General features: G+C 34.5%; 1 protein-coding gene across 1 annotated transcript; it reads left to right on the forward strand.

Annotated features, from left to right (window-relative positions):
• The first annotated feature begins 1,232 nt into the window (after nt 1-1,232).
• LOC134840196 (uncharacterized) lies at nt 1,233-19,102 on the forward strand. The gene is made up of 5 exons (XM_063855913.1): nt 1,233-1,434; nt 13,123-13,406; nt 15,426-15,478; nt 15,705-15,873; nt 17,321-19,102. Exons 1-5 carry the CDS (start codon nt 1,352-1,354, stop codon nt 17,869-17,871), a joined length of 1,140 nt encoding a protein of 379 aa, XP_063711983.1. The 5' UTR covers nt 1,233-1,351; the 3' UTR covers nt 17,872-19,102.
• Nucleotides 19,103-19,618: the final 516 nt, after the last annotated feature.

Consider the following 19,618-nt stretch of genomic DNA (forward strand, 5'->3'; position numbering starts at 1 on the left):
TGACAACATCCTGTTTTGTATAAAAAGTAATGGCCTTCAAATGGCGTATTTTCGATATTTTATCAGTTTTTGTGAAACTTCTGTTTGCTCAGAAAACAACCTTCCAAATCTGCGATCAAGGGATCAACCGTATCAAAGAAAAACACGTAAGGATCTTTCCTGGTTACATTTTTTCTAAGCATTTTTCTCTAGATAAGCAAGCATGGCCTTGGGAAAAGTTCAAATTTTGAAATTTTTTCTTTTTTTTTCAGTTTTTGTCTCGCAGTGTACCCTTTCAAATCTCAGATAAAGATTTCAATCGAAAGACCAGGTTATTTTCCCTGTATCAACTGCTACTCCCTATTTTTGATAGAGAAATCACTAAAAACCAAGCGAAAGTTTCAGCTGGGCCTTTGTGTTCGACTATCTACAAGAGCACATGCCCCAGATGGGAGGATGTTAGCCTCTCACGTTCTTGGGCCGTAATTTAAATCAAGTTCATACAAACATTTTGCCTTTTCATTCCCTTTCCTTTTTCTTAGCCCTTTTAGAGTAGTTTTTGCCGTTTTCTAGCTTGTGTACCCAACGTGCAGCTTTGCTTTTCTCCTAAAAGTTTTTTACGGTATCTTGAAGTACAGCATCTACTTCATCCAGAAGTAAGGTAAATTACGCTCTCAATTAAGCGGAATGACGCAAAAAAAACACGCGAACGGTTTCTATTTTCGAAACTAGATTTAATTTTAAGATTTCCCAGCGGAATAAAAAGTTTACGCATTGATCCCGTTTTCTTAAATTGTTTTTTTTAGTTTTATCAAAAAGTTAAAAAGCTTCAACCTTACATATTTTTTTCTTCGAATATCGAAAGTTTTCCATTCGAAAAATTTCCATCTTTTTTTTCGGTTTCCTTGGTCTTTCACACTTTTTAACCCTCTGTTGGCTATATTCAAATTTAAGACATCGACGGAGGGGACCGAAACAAAATTTAGATATTGCGTAGATTTACATGGGTTTTGCTCTTTTCTTAGAGAAGCCATTTACTGATAGAAAAACATCATACTGACCGAAAAGTGTCTTGAACTTTATTTTTAAATCTCTAAAGTTCAGTAGTTTAATTTACTCAAAAGAAAATCGATCTTGATATCTTTTAACTTCTCAAATTTTAAAGCATCATATAGGGCTGGCAAATGTAACCGCTACTGTTATTCCACAGTTGAAATTTTGTATACAGATCACAGTCCATTGTACTTTTATGTTTTAGTTGGTTATGGTCATTCGACAAAAGATCAAGGTAACAAATGGTGTTCTCGAGGCGAATGATCAGAACTAGCTGTCTATCTCAATCTGGATAATTTGTTTTCTTCAACGTCTTGAAATGGAAGACCTGCGACCTTATGTTCATTATTATTTGTTGTCGACTGCACTGTACACTTTCCTTTATTACCTCGTTGCTGAAAGGTGAGTCACAGTTTTGAGTTCAATTCATGGGTGTTGTTTTTTTTACACATGCGAAGGATAGTGTGACCACGATGCAAATTTTTTACCCCAATCTAAGTCGCAAATAAAGGTGCCACTTTTGGTGACATTTTTGAATCAAGAGGTTGCATTGGCACAATAATATGTTTAAACATTTGATTTTTTTGAGTTAACATTTAGTTGTTTCTTTTTTATTTCATCAATTGAAGCGAAAAGAGCAATTTGTTTCATACAACAGTGCAATCATAAAAAATCAGAAATTTTCAGACTGTTTTTCCCGAAATTTTTGAAACGCAATTTTTTTTCTGCAAAATTTGGCTTGACACTTTCCAATTTATTGCATCACAAAGTTGTGTCCTTGTCTTTAGTTTATTACATTCCAAATTATTGTCTGCAAAATTTGTTTTTTCTTGTCCATTTCAAAGCTTCATAATCTTCGCAGCTTTCTAGCTTGGATTTGCGAATTGACTAATTTTTATTCCGATCAATCAAGAGACCGAAGGGAAAATGCCTTTTTCTATTAGTTTTACTCATTTTAAGTACTTTGGAGCCTCTCGATTGTGAAGTGCAGAATCTTTTTTAGTAGCTTTTTATTAGATCTTACGCTGATTGCAAGAAAACAATTGTTCAGCTGTTTTAACCGACTTCCAGTCTTGGGTTAATTTTGTGTATTTATTACTCTACCGAGCTTGAGAGCGTCAGTGTATTACTACGAACCTTCTTTTTCTAACCAAGTTCGCTAATGAAAGTGATCATTAAAAGTGTTCACTAATTTGATGGGACTTTTGCTATAATCACAATCTGTAGAATTAAAAAGTTCACTGTTTTGTGGCGAGTGTTTGTGGTTTATTAAGCGTCTGGGGCTGAGTGGTTAGAGCGTGAGACTCATAATCTTTTGATCGCTGATCGAATCCGAGACGTAGCCGAATCCGAGACTTGCTGTTATGTTACAACTTGATTGTTAATAATTTTTTGTCCGTGCGATTAGGTAAAGGTATCAAACCCAATTTTCAATATTTACTCAAGCAAAGTGTCTTATAATTTTACTGAAATGTCTGACTGTAAATATTTGATGGAGGAATACTGTCCAATATTTGAAGGACAAAGGTTTCGGATTCGAGTCTACTTTTCTGCTACAAAAATTATGGATTAGTGCAGATAGTTGTGTTCTAAGAAATTCAGCTGATGTTTTTCAAAGAAAATAATTATTTTTACACAGGCAAGCTAGTGAGCGTAGTGTCATATTAGGAAGCAAGTTTTTTTTTCGATTGCAACTCCCAAATTTAAGTGCTCATTTGGTGACACTTATGGTCTATTTTTAAGCATTGGTAATGTAATAGCATATGTAGCTGCTTTGTAGATGCAGTGTGGCCAGGGTATCATTGCTATCAGTGCCAAATCAGTGCGAAGCTTGATCTATCATTGCTAGCAAATTCTCATCATTGCCGAGAAATTTTTGCCGCTCTTGTTCCATAAATCCAAAAATTGGAGGCATGTTTACAGTGTTTTTTTTTCTGGTATTATTTCAGGTAATATTCTGGGAATATTTTCAAACATTGTTCTGCGAGACAAATTTTGAAACATTGAGCTCAGTTGATATTTCGAAAAGTTCATTGTTTTGAATTGTGGTAAAAGTTGTGTCAAAAAGAGAGAGAAAAGCTTTTTGAAAAATTTCAGTGCTAGGCTTTCAATTTTATCAGCACCAGTATCAATGGTGTCAGTGTCACCGTTTTTTGTACCGTTATCACCCTGTGGCGACTCGTGTTAACGTATTTTCTAGCGACTGTGGCGCAAATACTTCGACTTGCGATTACTTATCTCGAGGGAGGAGGTTCGATTCCAGCACATTGAAATAGTTTGATTTTTATTTGGTGCTTTTGCTGCATAGCGTTGGCAATTTCATAGCAACTCTAGCTGCCTTATTGGTTGCTAGTTCAGTAATTTTTTAAGCGAACGTGTAACTGATACGTGGTTGCGAGACTCCTAGTCTCCAGGTTGGAGGTTCGATACCGTAACGTACCAAAAGTATTATTTCTTAAGGCTTATTTTCACTTTTTGCCCAATTCATTTTTTTGCCTTTTTAGAGCTACTTTTTGTTCTCGCTTGTTTTCCGAAGTGCATATTCTGTGTTTATCTTTGAACCCTCTTGTTTCAATTGCGAGAGCTAGTGAATTGTAATCGGGAACTAAACTTTTTTCCCGTACACAACTGTTCTTACATTTTTTGCCGACATGCTTCAAGGCTGACTCTTTTTCTTGAAATATCAATTAAAACCATTTCAAATTTCTTGAAGGGTAGGAATTAATTTTTTCAAATGTAATTATTGAAAAAATATGGATTTTTTTGCTGATTTTTTGTTTTCCTCTTAATTTCTGTCGGTTGATTTCCCGTTGTTTTTTGATGCACTGCTGTTAAGCTTTTCAAGCCGTTCTTTTTCATGGCTACGGCTTTTTAATTTTTGATTCCATTTTTTTCAAGCCGTTCTTTTTCAAGCCGTTCTTTTCAGGCCGTTCTTTTTCATGGCTACGGCTTTTTAATTTTTGATTCCATTTTTTGAACCATTTTTTAAAATCTAAAATTGAAAGTCGCTCTAGTTGGTACATTTACCAACTCTGATTTTAAATGATTTTATAATTTTTTTGTTAAACTGGTTTGGCGTATGCTATATCGGTTTTTTCGACAAACGTTGCGCATTTTCAAGGGCGCGTTATCTTTAATGATTTATAGCTAGAAGTTTTTTTGTCTCAAGTTTCGTTTTCGGCCTAACAAGGGTCAACCCAGTTTGTTTCGCCCTAGTTGCCGCATGATCATTGTTTCTCAATGCTTGTTAGTGCTGTTTATACATCGTCCGAGACAAAGTTATGAAATTGTTGTAGATTTGAAAGTTATGAAATTGTTGTAATTTTTATTTGTTGCAGACTTCGAAAATTTTTTAGATTGAATTGTTTTAGGTTTGCACTTTCGTTATTGGCCTAACGAGGTTCGTAAAAACTGTATTTTGATATTTTAAATTTGTCTTTTCCTCTTACTTGGATAAAAGAAAAATGAAATGAATGGAGCTTCAAGTGCAAAGTTATCGGAAACAGTCGATTCTTCAGCAGATCGAGTTAGCTGTGTCAGAAAAAATTGTCTTCCGTGAAATGATTCTCTACCCTGCCTTGCATGTTAACTAAATTTTTATATGAACTATAAGTGTGTTTGAGAATTGATGCATTGTGCTGATTGTTGAAAACTGTTAAGATATTTACGCTTGCTATAAGCAAGCGCTATCAAATCGGAAGGTAGACTTCCGGGTAAATAACTAGTTTAACCAAATAAGTTAAAAAATTTGACATGCTCAATGCTCTTCACTTGACATGCTCTTCAACAGACCTGCACAATTTCATGAAAATTCAAATTTAACTATTTGGTGTGTACTAGTTACTACAGGGTACTAATTTTTACAAAATCAGTTTTTTTTTCGGCCCAACTGGTGTCTGCTCAAAGATTGTCGGCCTTGTTTCCGCTTCGTAAGTTTTTTTTTCAGTTGCTAATGTGACTTTCAAATGTATTGCTTGGCATGTTTGCCTAGAATTCCTGTTTGATGGAAACGCATTTTGAAAGTGTATGGGATTGGGTTTTTATTTTTTTTTGAGGCGTTTTGGGATTATTTTACCAATATTTTCCTTTTTTTTCGTTTTCTCAAAAACTAATCTATGAAATCTGAGATTTTGGTTTCATTGAATGGAACGCATGTATCTCCTCCATAAGTGGTTGCACCCAAGTTTTTTTACAAATGAAATTATGGCCCCCGGAATACTCATTTTTTTCGACCATTTCTTAAAATCTTTTCCAATTTTTCTCGAAAACTACCCAGGCAAGTCTGAAGACTTTGGTTTCAATGGATGGCGCAAAGTTTTTAATACAAAAATTAATGGCCCTCGGAAAAGTCAAATATTTGATTTTTCGTTCGTTTTTCCAATTTTTTTTTGACTTTTATCGAAAACTACTCTTCCAAATCTGAGTTCATTGGATCAATGGAGAGAACAGGTTATTTGAAACCTCCATGCACTAAGCGGCTCTAACTAATTTGCTGTCGTAAAACGTTATGGCCCTCGGAAAAGTCAAACTTTTGATTTTTTAACCGTTTTTTGAAACTTTTAGACTTTTCTCGAAAACTACCCTGTCAAACCTAGGTTTTTGGGTTTAATCGAAATCACATCGGATGAATCTCTTCAGCATATGTGGCTACGCTTAATTTGTTTGAAAGAAAAATCTATGATTCTTGGAAATGTCAATTTTTTGATTTGTTTACCGTTTTTGGGACTTTTCTCGATGACTATCCTGCCAAAGCTGATATCATAGGTTTTATCGATACTTGTAAAGTTTTCTACGCCCTGTTTTTTTAAGAAAATAATTATGGGCTTCAAACTCGTGAATGTTTTGAAAATTGGACCATTTTTGGAAGTCAATTGTTTTAATTTTGACAATTTTTTATTTTTCTTAAAAACTACCCTATCAAATTTGAGATGAAAATTTCATGAAAGAAGCGGTTGCGCGAATTTTTTTTTACTGAAGAGGCTCTTCCCTAAGTTTTTGTAAGAGAAAGGTTTTGTCTTTGGTAAACTTCCAAAACCTCAAAAATTTGCACTCTTCTCACTTATTTTAGTAAGAAACAACTAAGGATTTGGGCGAAGTCCAATTTTTGATATTACGTATTTCTTCCCGCATCAGTATCACAAGTTCAAAAGTTATCAAATGCCTACCTACAGATTTAGCTGAGCCCTAGGTGTCCTTCATCGAGACACGAAAATTTTGGTTCACCTATTTTTTTCAATATTTTTTTAATGACTGTGTTGTATCCCAAGTGTTGCGAAGTTCCACTTCTCCTATGTGTGAAAAGTTGTATATGATAAGTTATTGCGTAGTCGTTGTTTTTGAGCCTGAACATTGGAATAGATTTTTTATCGCAATTTTTGCTGAGCTGGGGTGCGCATCTGGTTTTTTTGTGTCCATCTTAATCGTCCAAAGATGGTTCTGTTACAAGTTCCTTCAAAGTTAAACAAATTTGCGGACCACTTCGTGGTAAGAAGGAACTATTTGTTAGTAATGGTTTTTCTCTCAATTTTGACTACTCCAAAGAAAGTTCATTGATGTTCAAGAGTTGCTTTATAGCAAAAGATTTTTGGTCCTGATTCGAACTAACAAAAATTTTTCTCTGTGTCGAGGAAAGTTGGTCTGAAATTTATCATTTTCAGATTAAATTGGAAGAATTTATTGGTGGTAGAATTGATTCCTGTACTTAACAAACTTAGAGGAATTTTAGGAAAAGTGAAAAGTTTTGTTTTTTCGAAAAAAAATTTTCTCTGAATTTCATTTTTTTTACATTAGCGCACTTTGGTGATCGTTACTGTAATAGTACATCTATTTTCTTTTCTTATCTAAGTCGCAAATAGTGATGCCATTTTACGGCTTTTCATAGAATGTGCTTTGACATTCGAAACGTAATAAATTAAAATAACTGATGCATTTTAATTCATCAAATTAACCGAAACAGCTATTCGTTTTCGACAAAACAAAATGAAAAATTGATTTCCAGAAATTTTCCAACTCAATATATCTGGCAATTTTTTGATATGCATAGTTAATGCTTAATGTGGCTTTATGCTTCCCAGTTTGCTGCATACAAACTCAGTGTGGGTGCCTTCAGTTTATATAATCCTTTTAATACTTGCAATAATTTGTATGTTTGTATTTGGTATGTAGCTGCATTGCATTGACATTTTCTGCTGCATTGCATTGACAATTTATTAGCATATGTAGCTGCTTTATTTGTGAGTAGTGTTTGACGATTGTTAAGCGCTCGTGGCCGAGAGGGGAGGGCGTAAGACTCCCAATCACGGTGTCGGAGGTTCGAAGCTAATAATTCGCAAAGTTTCACTAATTCGAGGGTCTTTCCTTTTCTTCATTTCATTTTATAAAGCTGCTTTTTGTCTCGTTCTCGCTTGTGTTTGCCAATAATCTCGCTAACCTTCTTTTCTAACCTAACTCGCAAATATTAGTGCGTTTTGAGGGCTTCTTTACAACTTTTTAATAGCATGTGCTTTGATATTCAAATAGTTATAAGTTAACACAATTGATGCATTTTAAATTCATCAAATGAAACGAAAAAAGTGATTTGTTTCAAACATAACAATAATGAAAACTCGGTTTAAATAAAAACTGAAATCTCGCAATTTTTGAAATGCATACTTTATACATGATGCGGCTTTGTCCTTTGCAATTTGTTACATGCAAAATTAGTGTGAATACATTCAGTTTGTTATATTTCTAATTATTACTTGCAAAATTGTATCTAATTGTATTTTGTGCCCTTTTTGTTGAATCGTATTGGCAATTTATTAGCTTATGTAGCTGCTTCATTCGGTGTTAGTGTTTGTCGGTGGTTGAGCGTGCGTGGCGGAGTGGTAAGTGCGAGAGACTCGAATTCTTTAGGTTGTGACAGCTCGAAGTCTAGACTTAGCCGAGTTTTAACTTATTCGAGGCTTATTTTTTTTTTCATATTTGACTGTATAAAGCTGTTTTTGTTGTGTTCTCGCGAATGTTTGCGAAGCGTAGATTTGTCTCTTGTGTTAACACTAGCGTCAGCTTAGTGGATTATTAAGAGCCTACTTTTCTAACCCAACTCGCAAATTTTGGTGCCTCTTTGGGGGCTTCTTTACAGCTTTTTGATAGTGTGTGCTTGGACATTCAAATAATTATAAGGTTACACAGTTAATGCAATTCAAATTCATCAAATGAACCGAAAAAAAAGCTGTTTGTTTCAAAGATCTTAATCACAAAAACTCGATTCCAGAAATTTTCTCACTCATTCTCTCAATTTTTTGAAATGAATAATTTATACATATTGTGGCTGAATGCTTTGCGATTTGTTACATGGAAAGTTAGTGTGGATGCCTTCAGTTTAATATAATTCAAACGTTACTTGCAAATTGTATCTAGTTGTGTATGTGCCCTTTTTGCTTAATCTCATTGGCAGTTTATTAGCATATGTAACTGCTTTATTTGTGACTAGTGTTTTTCATTGGTTAAGCGTGCTTGGCTGACTGGTTAGTGCGTGAGACTCCAAATCTCATGATTGCAGTAGGTCGCAGATCGAATTCTAGATTTAGCCGATTTTTTGCTAATTGGAGGCTGATTTCTGTTTTTTTTTGTTTTTTCACATTGCATTTCTAGAGCTGCCTTTTGTCAGGTTCTCGCTAGTTTGCGAAGCAAAGCTTCGCCTCTGTGTAAAAGTCGGAACTCTTTTTGCTCATTGCACAGCAACCGTTGTTCCTACTTTTCAGTAATTATATTTGTGGTTTTGTTCGGATGAAGAATCTCGCAATTTTTGAAATGCATACTTTATAAATGATGCGGCTTTGTCATTTGCAATTTGTTACATGCAAAATTAGTGTGAATACATTCAGTTTGTTATATTTCTAATTATTACTTGCAAAATTGTATCTAATTGTATTTTGTGCCCTTTTTGTCGAATCGTATTGGCAATTTATTAGCTTATAAATTAGACGAAGAATAAATTAGACGAAGAATTGATTGGTGATGGACCTAAAAGTTTCACCTCACGTAAAATTTTTTACCGCTCATCCGTGCGTTTTGAACCTAATTCAGTCATCCTTTACTTAACAAAATTGGAGGAAATTTTGGAAAGTTGAAAAGTTTTGATTTTTCGATTTTTCAAAATTTTTTTCTAAATTTGATATTTTTCACTAGCGCACTTGAGTGAGCGCTACTGTAATATTACGTATATTTTCTTATCGAAGTCGCAAATATTATTGCCACTTCTACGGCTTTTTGATAGCATGTGCTTTGGCATTCAAAATGTTATAAGCTAACACAGTTGATGCATTTTAATTCATCAAATTAACCGAAAAAATCTATTTGTTTCAATCAACATAACAAAATAAAAAAATAATTTCAGAAGTTTTCTAACTCAATATATTTCGCAGTTTTTTGAAATGCATAGCTTATGCATAATCTGGCTTCGTGCTTTCCAGTTGTTTTGCAGGCGGATGCCTTCAGTTTGTTATATTCCAAATTATTACTTACAAAATTGTGTATGTTTGTCTTTGGTGCCTTTTTTGCCGCATCGCATTGGCAATTTCTTAGCGTATGCAGCTGCTTTTTTCGTGACTAGTGTTTGCCGATTGTTACGCGCTCGTGGCCGAGAAGGCAGGGCGTGAGACTCACATTCACGGGGTCGCAGGTTCGAAGTCAGTATGCGCTAAAGTTTTACTAATTCGAGGATTTGTTATAAAGCTGCTTTTTTGTCGTGTTCTAGTTAATGTTTGCGAAGCGCAGATTCGTCTCTGTTTCTACACTAGCGTCAGCTTAGTGTATTTTCAAGAGCATTCTTTTTTCTAACAAAACTTGTAAATATTGGTGCCACTTTGGGGGCTTTTTTACAGCTTTTTGATAGCATGTGCTTCAACATTTAAATAATTATAAGATATTACTGTAATATTATGTATTTTAAATTCATCAGTTGAACCTAAAAAATGCAATTGTTTCAAAGAACATAATAATTAAAACTCGATTTTGGAAATTTAATATATCTTGCATTTTTTGTTGAAATGCATTTTTTCTACTTTGTATTTTTATGCTTTGCGATTTCTTACATGCAAAGTTAGTGTGAATACCTTCAGTTTGTTTTATTTTAATTTTTTTTACAAAATTGTATCTTATTATTTTTCGTGCCCTTTTTGCTGAATGGCCTTGGCAATTTATAAGCATATGTATACTCTTAATTTGTGTTTGTCGGTGGTTGAGCGTGCGTGGCTGAGTGGTTAGTGCGTGAATCTCTTGATTGCAATTGGTCACATCGAATTCTAGACCTAGCCGAATTTTTGCTATTGTGAGGCTGATTTCTGTTTTTTCTTAAAGCACTTTCTAGAGCTGCTTTTTGTCGTGTTCTCGCTATTGTTTGCGAAGCGAAGCTTCGCCTCTGTGTATTAATCGGAACTGTTTTTGTTCATTTCACAGCAACTGTTTTTCCTTGTTGGAAAAGCGAGCTTTGAATTGTTGGTTTTGGGTCGCCAAATTTTATGAGGATTATAAATTTTAGTTTATACTGCAAGTGCCTTCAAAGTTAAACAAATTTGGTTGTTCCGACCACTTCACGGGGTATGAAGGAACTATATGCTAGTTATGGTTTTCTCTCAATTGTGACTACGCCAAAGACAGTTTATAGATGTTCAACAGTGGCTTTATACCAAAATATTTCGTTTGTGATTGGAATTACAAAAATAATTTTTCTCAGTGGCGAGGAAATTTAGTTGCAATTTGATCATTTTCAGAATAAATTAGACGAAGAATTGATTGGTGATGGACCTAAAAGTTTCACCTCACTTAAAATTTTTTACCGCTCATCCGTGCGTTTTGAACCTAATTCAGTCATCCTTTACTTAACAAAATTGGAGGAAATTTTGGAAAGTTTTGATTTTTCGATTTTTTAAAATATTTTCTGAATTTGACATTTTTCACTAGTGCACTTGAGTGAGCGCTACTGTAATTTTACGTATATTTTCTTTTCTTATCGAAGTCGCAAATATTATAGCCACTTCTACGGCTTTTTGATAGCATGTGCTTTGACATTCGAAATGTTATAAGCTAACACAGGTGATGCATTTTAATTCGTCAAATTAACCGAAAAAACCTATTTGTTTCAATCAGCATAACAAAATAAAAAATTAATTTCAGAAATTTTCCGACTCAATGTATTTCGCAGTCTTTTGAAATGCATAGCTTATGCATAATCTTGCTTTGTGCTTTCCAGTTTTTTTTGCAGGCGGATGCCTTCAGTTTGTTATATTCTAAATTATTACTTACAAAATTGTGTGTTTGTCTTTGGTGCCTTTTTTGCTGCATCGCATTGGCAATTTCTTAGCGTATGTAGCTGCTTTTTTGATGACTAGTGTTTGCCGATTGTTACGCGCTCGTGGCCGAGAAGGCAGGGCGTGAGACTCCCATTCACGGGGTCGCAGGTTCGAAGTCAGTATGCGCTAAAGTTTTACTAATTCGAGGATTAGTTATAAAGCTGCTTTTTTGTCGTGTTCTAGTTAATGTTTGCGAAGCGCAGATTCGTCTCTGTTTCTACACTAGCGTCAGCTTAGTGTATTTTAAAGAGCCTTCTTTTTTTCTAACAAAACTTGTAAATATTTGTGCCACTTTGGGGACTTTTTTTTACAGCTTTTGATAGCATGTGCTTCAACAATTTAAATAGTTATACGTAATTACTGTAATATTATGTATTTTTAAATCATCAGTTGAACCGAAAAAATGCAATTGTTTCAAAGAACATCTAATTAAAACTCGATTTTGGAAATACAATATATCTCGCATTTTTTGTTGAAATGCATTTATTCTACTTTGTGTTTTTATGCTTTGCGATTTCTTACATGCAAAGTTAGTGTGGATGCCTTCAGTTTGTTATATTTTAGTTTTTTTGCAAAATTGTATCTTATGGTTTTTCGTGCCCTTTTTGCTGAATCGCCTTGGCAACTTATTAGCATATGTAGACTCTTTATTTGTATTTGTCGGTGGTTGAGAGTGCGTGGCTGAGTGGTTAATGCGTGAATCTTTTGATTGCAGTTGGTCACAGATCGAATTCTAGACCTAGCCGAATTTTTGCCATTGGGAGGCTGATTTCTGTTTTTTCTTATTGCACTTTCTAGAGCTGCTTTTTGTCGTGTTCTCGCTATTGTTTGCGAAGCCTCTGTGTATTAATCGGAACTGTTTTTCTTCATTGCACAGCAACTGTTTTTCCTTGTTAGAAAAGCGAGCTTTGAATTGTTGGTTTTGGGTCGCCAAATTTTTTGAGGATCATAAATTTTAGTTTATACTACAAGTACCTTCAAAGTTAAACAAATTTGGTTGTTCCGACCACTTCACGGGGTATGAAGGAACTATATGCTAGTATTGTTTTTCTCTCAATTGTGACTTTCCCAAAAAAGCTCATAGATACTCAGCAGTGGCTTCGTACCAAAATATTTTGTTTGTAATTGGAGTTACAAAAATAATTTTTCTCAGTTAGTTGGAATTTGATCATTTTCAGAATCAATTAGAAGAATTGATTAGTGGCGCGGACTTATAATTTGCATTTTGCACCATGCTTAAGCTTTTTTTTACTTTTCATGCGTGCATTTATAACCACATTCAGTCATTCTTACTTTAAAAATTTGAGAAAGTTTTGAACAAAAATGTGTAAAAGTTTTGATTTTTCCATTTTTCAACAAGTTTTCTGTGACTTTCATTTTGTAAATTGTTGTTATCGGTAAACTTCTTGCTAATTGCATAGCAACAGGTGTTCCTGGTTTTCAGTAAATTTTTCTAATATCGAAAGTTTTGTTTGATTGTGGTTTGTTCAGGTGACCTATATTCGGAGGTTTTTTCAGCTTAGTTTTTTTTATTGACAAACCTAACTTTTAAATTTTTTTGGTTTAATTGTGTAGACTTTTTTTAGAAATCCGAGGTTTGAAATGTTATTGTTGGCTCGCCAAATTGTTTAAGCATTATAATTTTTAATTTATACCATAAGTCATGCGAAGCTTTGCTTCGCCTGTGCCAAATTGTTATGACAAGATTACAAGATTTTGTATCTTTTGATATAAAGACAGAATAATTTTTGTTCAGATTGCTACCGAAGTTGATTCCGGCCTATAGCAAGCTGACAGTGGATCAAACTAAAGAATGGGTGTCGAACACCGCTTCAATAGTGACATCACTGATATGCGCAGTGGGAACAGTTATGGGTCTGGGTATGCAGCTGGAGGGGAATGTGAAGTTCACTATTCTACAGGTGCTAGTGACTGCCATGACTGGCTATTGGGTATCTGACACCATCTTCAGGATGAACAATCTGCACGTACTAAAGAACAGACGTTTTCAGTACTTCTTAGTGTTTCACCATTTATTGGGCAAGTATTCAATCATGTAATTACATTTGCGAAAGAAAGTGTCTTGTAGTCAACTAGAGTTTTCAAAAAACAATTTTTCTCACAAATCTTAATTGCTTTTCTTACTTGCTTTTTTGTTGAAGCTTAAGAACTTCCAGGTTCGCTCCCACATGGCGTAGAGGTAACGCTGTCGCCTTTACACCCTAGTGTCAGAGCTTCGAGTGTTATTATTACACTTGCGATAAGCAAGGGTCTTGCAACTGGCACTAGACTTTTTTCCGTTAACAAATTTGTTTCACACGATCACTTCTAGAGGGTTTTCACTTCTAGTTTTAAATATCATTTTTATTATCTGGTACTAATTTTATCAACCTTATTTGTGAAGCATGGATTTTATTTTGATTACTTTTTTAACTATATTTAAAAGTTATGTAATTTGTCATTTTACCACGTCTGATTTTGAATTTATATAAGTTTTTTTTTCGACTAAATGGTTTCGGCTGACGTTGCATCGTCTTACTCACCTTATATTTTGGTTGACGAATAATTTTTGATTTTTTTTTGGTTTTCTCACAAACTTATCTCCCAAATCTGAGATTTGGCGTTCAATGGATAGAGCGTTTTATGGCAAGCTCACCTGCATAGCGGCTACGTCCAATTTTTTTCTATAAAAAGTTATGGCCCGCGGGAAAATCAATAATTGGTTTTGTACCGATTTTTGAAACGATTTGTCATTTTTCAAAAACGAAACTCTCAAATCTTTAGGTTAAGTTTTCAGGTTCAATCGCGAAACCCGGTTTTGGTAATGGGCTTTTTTCCAGTTGCCAACCCCCTCGTGAAATTACAAAATAAAAAAGTTCAAAAATTGTTCACACGGCATTTTGCTCACTTGTTCAAGAACAAATTTGTAAATAAATTCTTTCCAAAATTGCTTTTATGTGTTGCTTTTAATTTTTCCAAATCGATTTGTTGAAATTTTTTTTGTTTTTGTCCTGTTTTTTGGCTTAATGGGTTTCCGCCCATTTTATATCGGTTTTGTGGCCTCATATTGCGGCACCTTGACACTTTTTCGTCTTGTAGGGTTTCTGGTCAGATTTTTTCGGCTTTGTTACTGCTTGATGAAATTTTTCCCGATTGCTGATTTTGACTTCCATTGTCCGGGTTTGTTTATTTTAGAAGATACATATTCCTGTTGCACTTGTAATTATATATTTAGTTGCATGTATAAATATAGAATTTCGATATTATTATTTTTTGGCTTCTGGTTTTGGCTTTTTTGTTGTCGATTAAGCTCTCGTATTAGTTTCCGAAATGTATATACTACCTTCCCTTCTGTATATATTAGGCTCTCGTGGATTCTTTATGAGCATGTATACATGATACTATATGTACATGTTTTTAATAATTTTATTTTGCCGAATTATTTCAGCTCATTGGCTGCCGGCTTTAATTCCGTCTGCTTATTCACTAAATATATAGTTTCCTACAATCTTCCGATACTAATTATGAAATCGATAAGAACTTGGCGTCAAAATTTTGAATGCTCAAGTTCAACATCATTGAGACCTCGTGAAAACATTTAAGTAAATTTAACCACACATAACTTTCGATTTTATTCTTTTTTTTTCCTAGGGTAATATCGTTCGAAGTCCTCTTTGATAGTTCTTGAGCGTCATGCTGTTTCAACTCTTTTTTTTTCATTGCAAGTGGTGCGTAGCTCAGCTTCGCCTCTATGTTTAAAATTCAACCTACGAAAACTGAAATTGTGGAATACCTAGTGTTTTAACATTTTTTTCGGCTTATATTTCTTCTGTTTGTGTATATATCGCAGGTGATGCGAAGTTCCGCTTCGACTCCGTGTAATAAATTAGTTTCAAATTATATTCAATCTAATTTACTTTGGAGAACTTCTGAAACTTTTAGCGAGCGGGTGGGACTTCAAGTGCAGGGATAATATATCATTCCCAAGGCTGGTTTTTGAAAACTGAAAATCTAATTAAATTGAAGAAAAAATTAGGTTGTGGACTTTTTCTGTTCCAGGAATCATTGCAATTCAGATAGCAGTGCTGCACCGCGAAATGATGGATGCGAAGGTGGGTGTTATTTCAGAATTTCTTTTGACCTATTTTATGTAATGCTAGCAGCTCTAGTGGAGATATCATATGCGATTTTTGAGTCATGAAATAAAATCGAAAGCAGAGTTCATGAAAACGTTTGGCATTCAATAGAGAGAGAGAGAGAGATTTTTCTTATACACCTTATCAAGGAGAACTAGCAATAGTGATCTGCCGTTTTTATGATATCTTTCTTTGTTTTTAGCTGGTCTTTATCCTGATGGAGGTGGGCAGTCTGTTCATCAATGTGCGCTTCTGTCTGCTGGACCTGAACTTCGACAGGAGCCACCCAGTGTACGAGAGGGTGTCCCACTGCATGATAGCCACCTTCTTCCTCACCAGACTCCTCCCCGTGCCATACATGTACCACGAAGGTAGGCCATACATACACTCTCAAGTTCAGACTGCAAGTCGACAATTCGTCGAAAGCGACAGCGGTCATAATAGTACCATTCGCGGATCTTTTTGGTTCGAAGAGGTCAATTTGCAATGAATTAGAAATCAAGGGTTTAGTCGTCGCTCGAATAACCGAACCTTGAGAAAAAGCAAAACTCTAATAATCTAACTCATTCGATAACTAAGAGTTGAAGAACGTAGTTCAGACTCTTATATAATTCGCGATGATGTTTTTTTCGTTTTCTTTTTCAGCAAAAGTCTTAAACTTTATTCAGGCTCAGATGCTCTTTTTCGTGGTTTGGTTTTTTAATTTTTACTTAAGTTCACTTCATTTCCTTTGTCTGAAGGAAGGCAAACTCTCCACTATCGAACCGCAAAAGGGTAAAACTCAAGAAAAAGGTGATCGACTTTTAGTTTCGAAAATGAACTTTAATTTTCAGATTTCCCTGCGAAATAAAAAACCTATTGATTCAGTTTTCTCACATTGGGCCAGTTTTATCGAAAAAGTGCCAATGAAAAATTGTTTTAAAAATTCAAAGAACTTAAAGGACATTGTTTTTTTTTGAAATTTGAATTATGAGTTTTTTTTTTTCAAAAAAGTGGGGTTTTTATGTTTAATTGCGTTCATTTCTTGATGTTTTCTTGATTTGACGGACACATTTAAAAGGGGCGCTCTTACTAGTCATGACCCACTATCAACGCTGTCAAAACCGTAATAACAAGATATCAGATACTGTTAAATGCATTAAATTACACATGGCGACTAAATAAGAAACAATTTGCGTTCTGTTAGCCCATAAATACAGTTAAACCTGACATATTTTTTGATATCAAACCTTGGTTCAATTTAACAGGCGGAGAAACTAAATAAAAGTTTTTCAAAGTTGATTTCATATGCTTAAGTGACTTCAAACAAAAATATGTCATAAAATGCAATTATTTTGTAAAAAAAAACTGGTAGTTTTGTAATTCGCGGCTAGAGCTGCAGTTATCATGTTCATGAAAATTGTAAACTTTAAGATTTTCATGAATAAAGTTCCTGAGAAGTTTGAATTGAGGTTTAGGGTTTTTTCATAAAGAAATTAATGCCTGACAAAAAGTTGATGTAGTTGATCCATATTTCCATAGACCTGCATTTCCCATTAATAATTGAGGACTTATGTTGTTTATGTAAGGATTGTCATCAATAAGTAATGATGTTCAAAAGTTGGAAAAGAAAATCTCTTATAAAAATGAAATTTCAGTTAAAAGTATTCTTTTTTTTGAATGTTTTCAGGAATCCTGTAATTAACAATTGAAAAATATAGGTAAATAATCCTTCATATATTCCTAAAAAAAGGTCGTTCGAAGTTGATTCAGTTAAATTAAGTTCAAGTTGGTTTTTTTTAATAGACTGTAATTTTTCAAGTAACATTTACATTACAGGGTATAAATGTGTATGGCTGGTAGAAACATGCAGTGCTGCATGCAGACCCTTCATCACGTTCAATTCTGTCCTATACACCATCTTCACTATTTTAAATTGCTACTGGTTCTACGTCATGGTCATAGGACTGGTCAAACACAATATGCTCAAAACAATCATCGGAAGTGAAACAACTGAAGCTGCACAGAAGTGCACACAGAAGAACGATGGTAGTATAGACGATCTTGTAACAGATAGTAGACAAACAGCCGACATTGCTAACAGCGTAAACAACCATACTAACAGATCCTCTGAAACAACACAACAGTGTATGGGTTTCAAGAACTTGGAGGATGGAATTCAATTTAGAGACAACTCAGATTCGATTTTTTCGGTAGAAAATCAGCCAATCACGGTGAAAAGGGTGGCAGCCAATCAGATTCGCGATCGAGTAGCGCTAGAAAGCAACGGAGTTGAAAATATTTCGGTTGACAAAAACGGCAACAGTTATTTGATAGAGGATCAACTGAAACACAGAAATCCTGGTAGGGCGTACGCATATTATGAATAAGTGAAGTTGCTCTGTCGCAATTTTCTTCCAAATGAGAAAAAATACCTGTGGTTTTTGGCGAAAAAGCAGGAGTTGAAATGAAAATGAACATTAATTGAATGATTTTGACCTCATTATGATTCTTTTTACAGTAGTTTGTACCGAGCTAATTAATGAAAAGTAATTTGACCTGGCGCTTTGAATTAACGTGCAATGCATGCTTGTTCTGTATGCCTAAAATTATATCATCTCTTGTGCAGTCAATTGTGTCCGAATTCTCTCGTCCTGTCTCGTCTCATAGCGAGTGTCGTTCTTGGAATTCTCCTGCCAAAATTTGTTTGCTGCGTTGCGTATTAGATGCGTACTCTTGTGCATTCTCTATATTTATAGCAATTCAGCATAATTTATAATGACTGATGTTTATCAGATTGGATCATTTAGCTATCAGGATGTTAATTTTCCACTTTATTTATTCTTAGTTAAGCGAGAAACAAGCTAATTGAGAAAGTGTCTCAGCATGAAAATGATAATCCACAGCGTAGATTTTGCAGGGTAGCAGTATTGTGAGCTAGTAATTTGAAATAATTCAGCCGTGGTGACATTGACAAGTTTCATTAGATAGGGTCTATATTTGGTTTTATTACTTGAACACCATTCATATTACTTTAGCTAGAAAACGTCCCGGGGCGGAATCCGGAGTCTGAGATTACTAGACAGCGATAAATTGTTTTTGAAGAAGGCTTTGCTCCGTACTTATTTAAAGGTTGAACATTTTTTTGAAATGAACTTATTTCTATGAACTTACCAAAACAAAAATTCACTGAGTATTCAGGAAGTTTTGTCAATGTCACGAAATGTTGCACCAAGTATCAAAATGTTCATCAATATATGCTGTCATTGTATCCTTAGTTGGTTTCATAGATTGAAACACATGAAGTTAAGCAGTTACTTGTTAAACTTCACCTCTGCAGATTTCGCTGATAACGTTGAGAGCACTAGTTCTAGTGGATTTTTTGGAATTGTATTGTAGATTTAGCATAGATTTATTAGAAAATAGCTGGACTGGCAACCATAATTGAATGGTTTTCTCACCAGATTTTATTGCTAAGACTTTTTTTTGCAAAAAGCGTTCTTATTTCGGATGCCCTTACCAATTGCAGATGATAATTACTTGATTTCATTTAGAAGTATTGCAAAAGTGATATTTAATTGAGTTTAAATGATATTTGATTAAATAAAGAAACTTTTTTCATTTTGTTGTTTTCAGTCCATCTAGCAAATGCTTGCGATAGAAAAAAAAGCACACGTAATGTTGGCTAGTGGGTGATGATGGTTTGATGCCTCGTAATACAAGACGACATCTCTCAAGACACCTAACTTTTTACGTTACTACAAGTATAAGTATTCAACTAGAACAGCAAAACTACCGACTTCATCTATATTTAAAGGGTTTTATTGGGGTAAAATGTAGCCTGTGAGAATAAAAACATGTAAATTTGCTTTGTCGTCTTAATTACCAGTCGTCTTTTTGCCTAGCACCTCGCAATGATAGATTGCTCTGCTGAATTGCATGTGCAGTTGCTTGCTTGCTCCTCTCTTTTTATATGCACTACTGCAGCTGCTCTCTTCTTTTTTCTGTTTCATCCGAACATCTTCGTCCTCCTTTCTCTGTTTCTCTCTTAGCATCCAAAATTGCCTTCTTCTCCATGTTCATGCAAACAATGAGTTTTATATCGTGCAATAATATCCAGATTAATTCAATTCATAA

The sequence above is a fragment of the Symsagittifera roscoffensis genome, chromosome 2 (genome assembly GCF_963678635.1).
Source record: "Symsagittifera roscoffensis chromosome 2, txSymRosc1.1, whole genome shotgun sequence".
Lineage (NCBI taxonomy): Eukaryota > Metazoa > Xenacoelomorpha > Acoela > Convolutidae > Symsagittifera > Symsagittifera roscoffensis.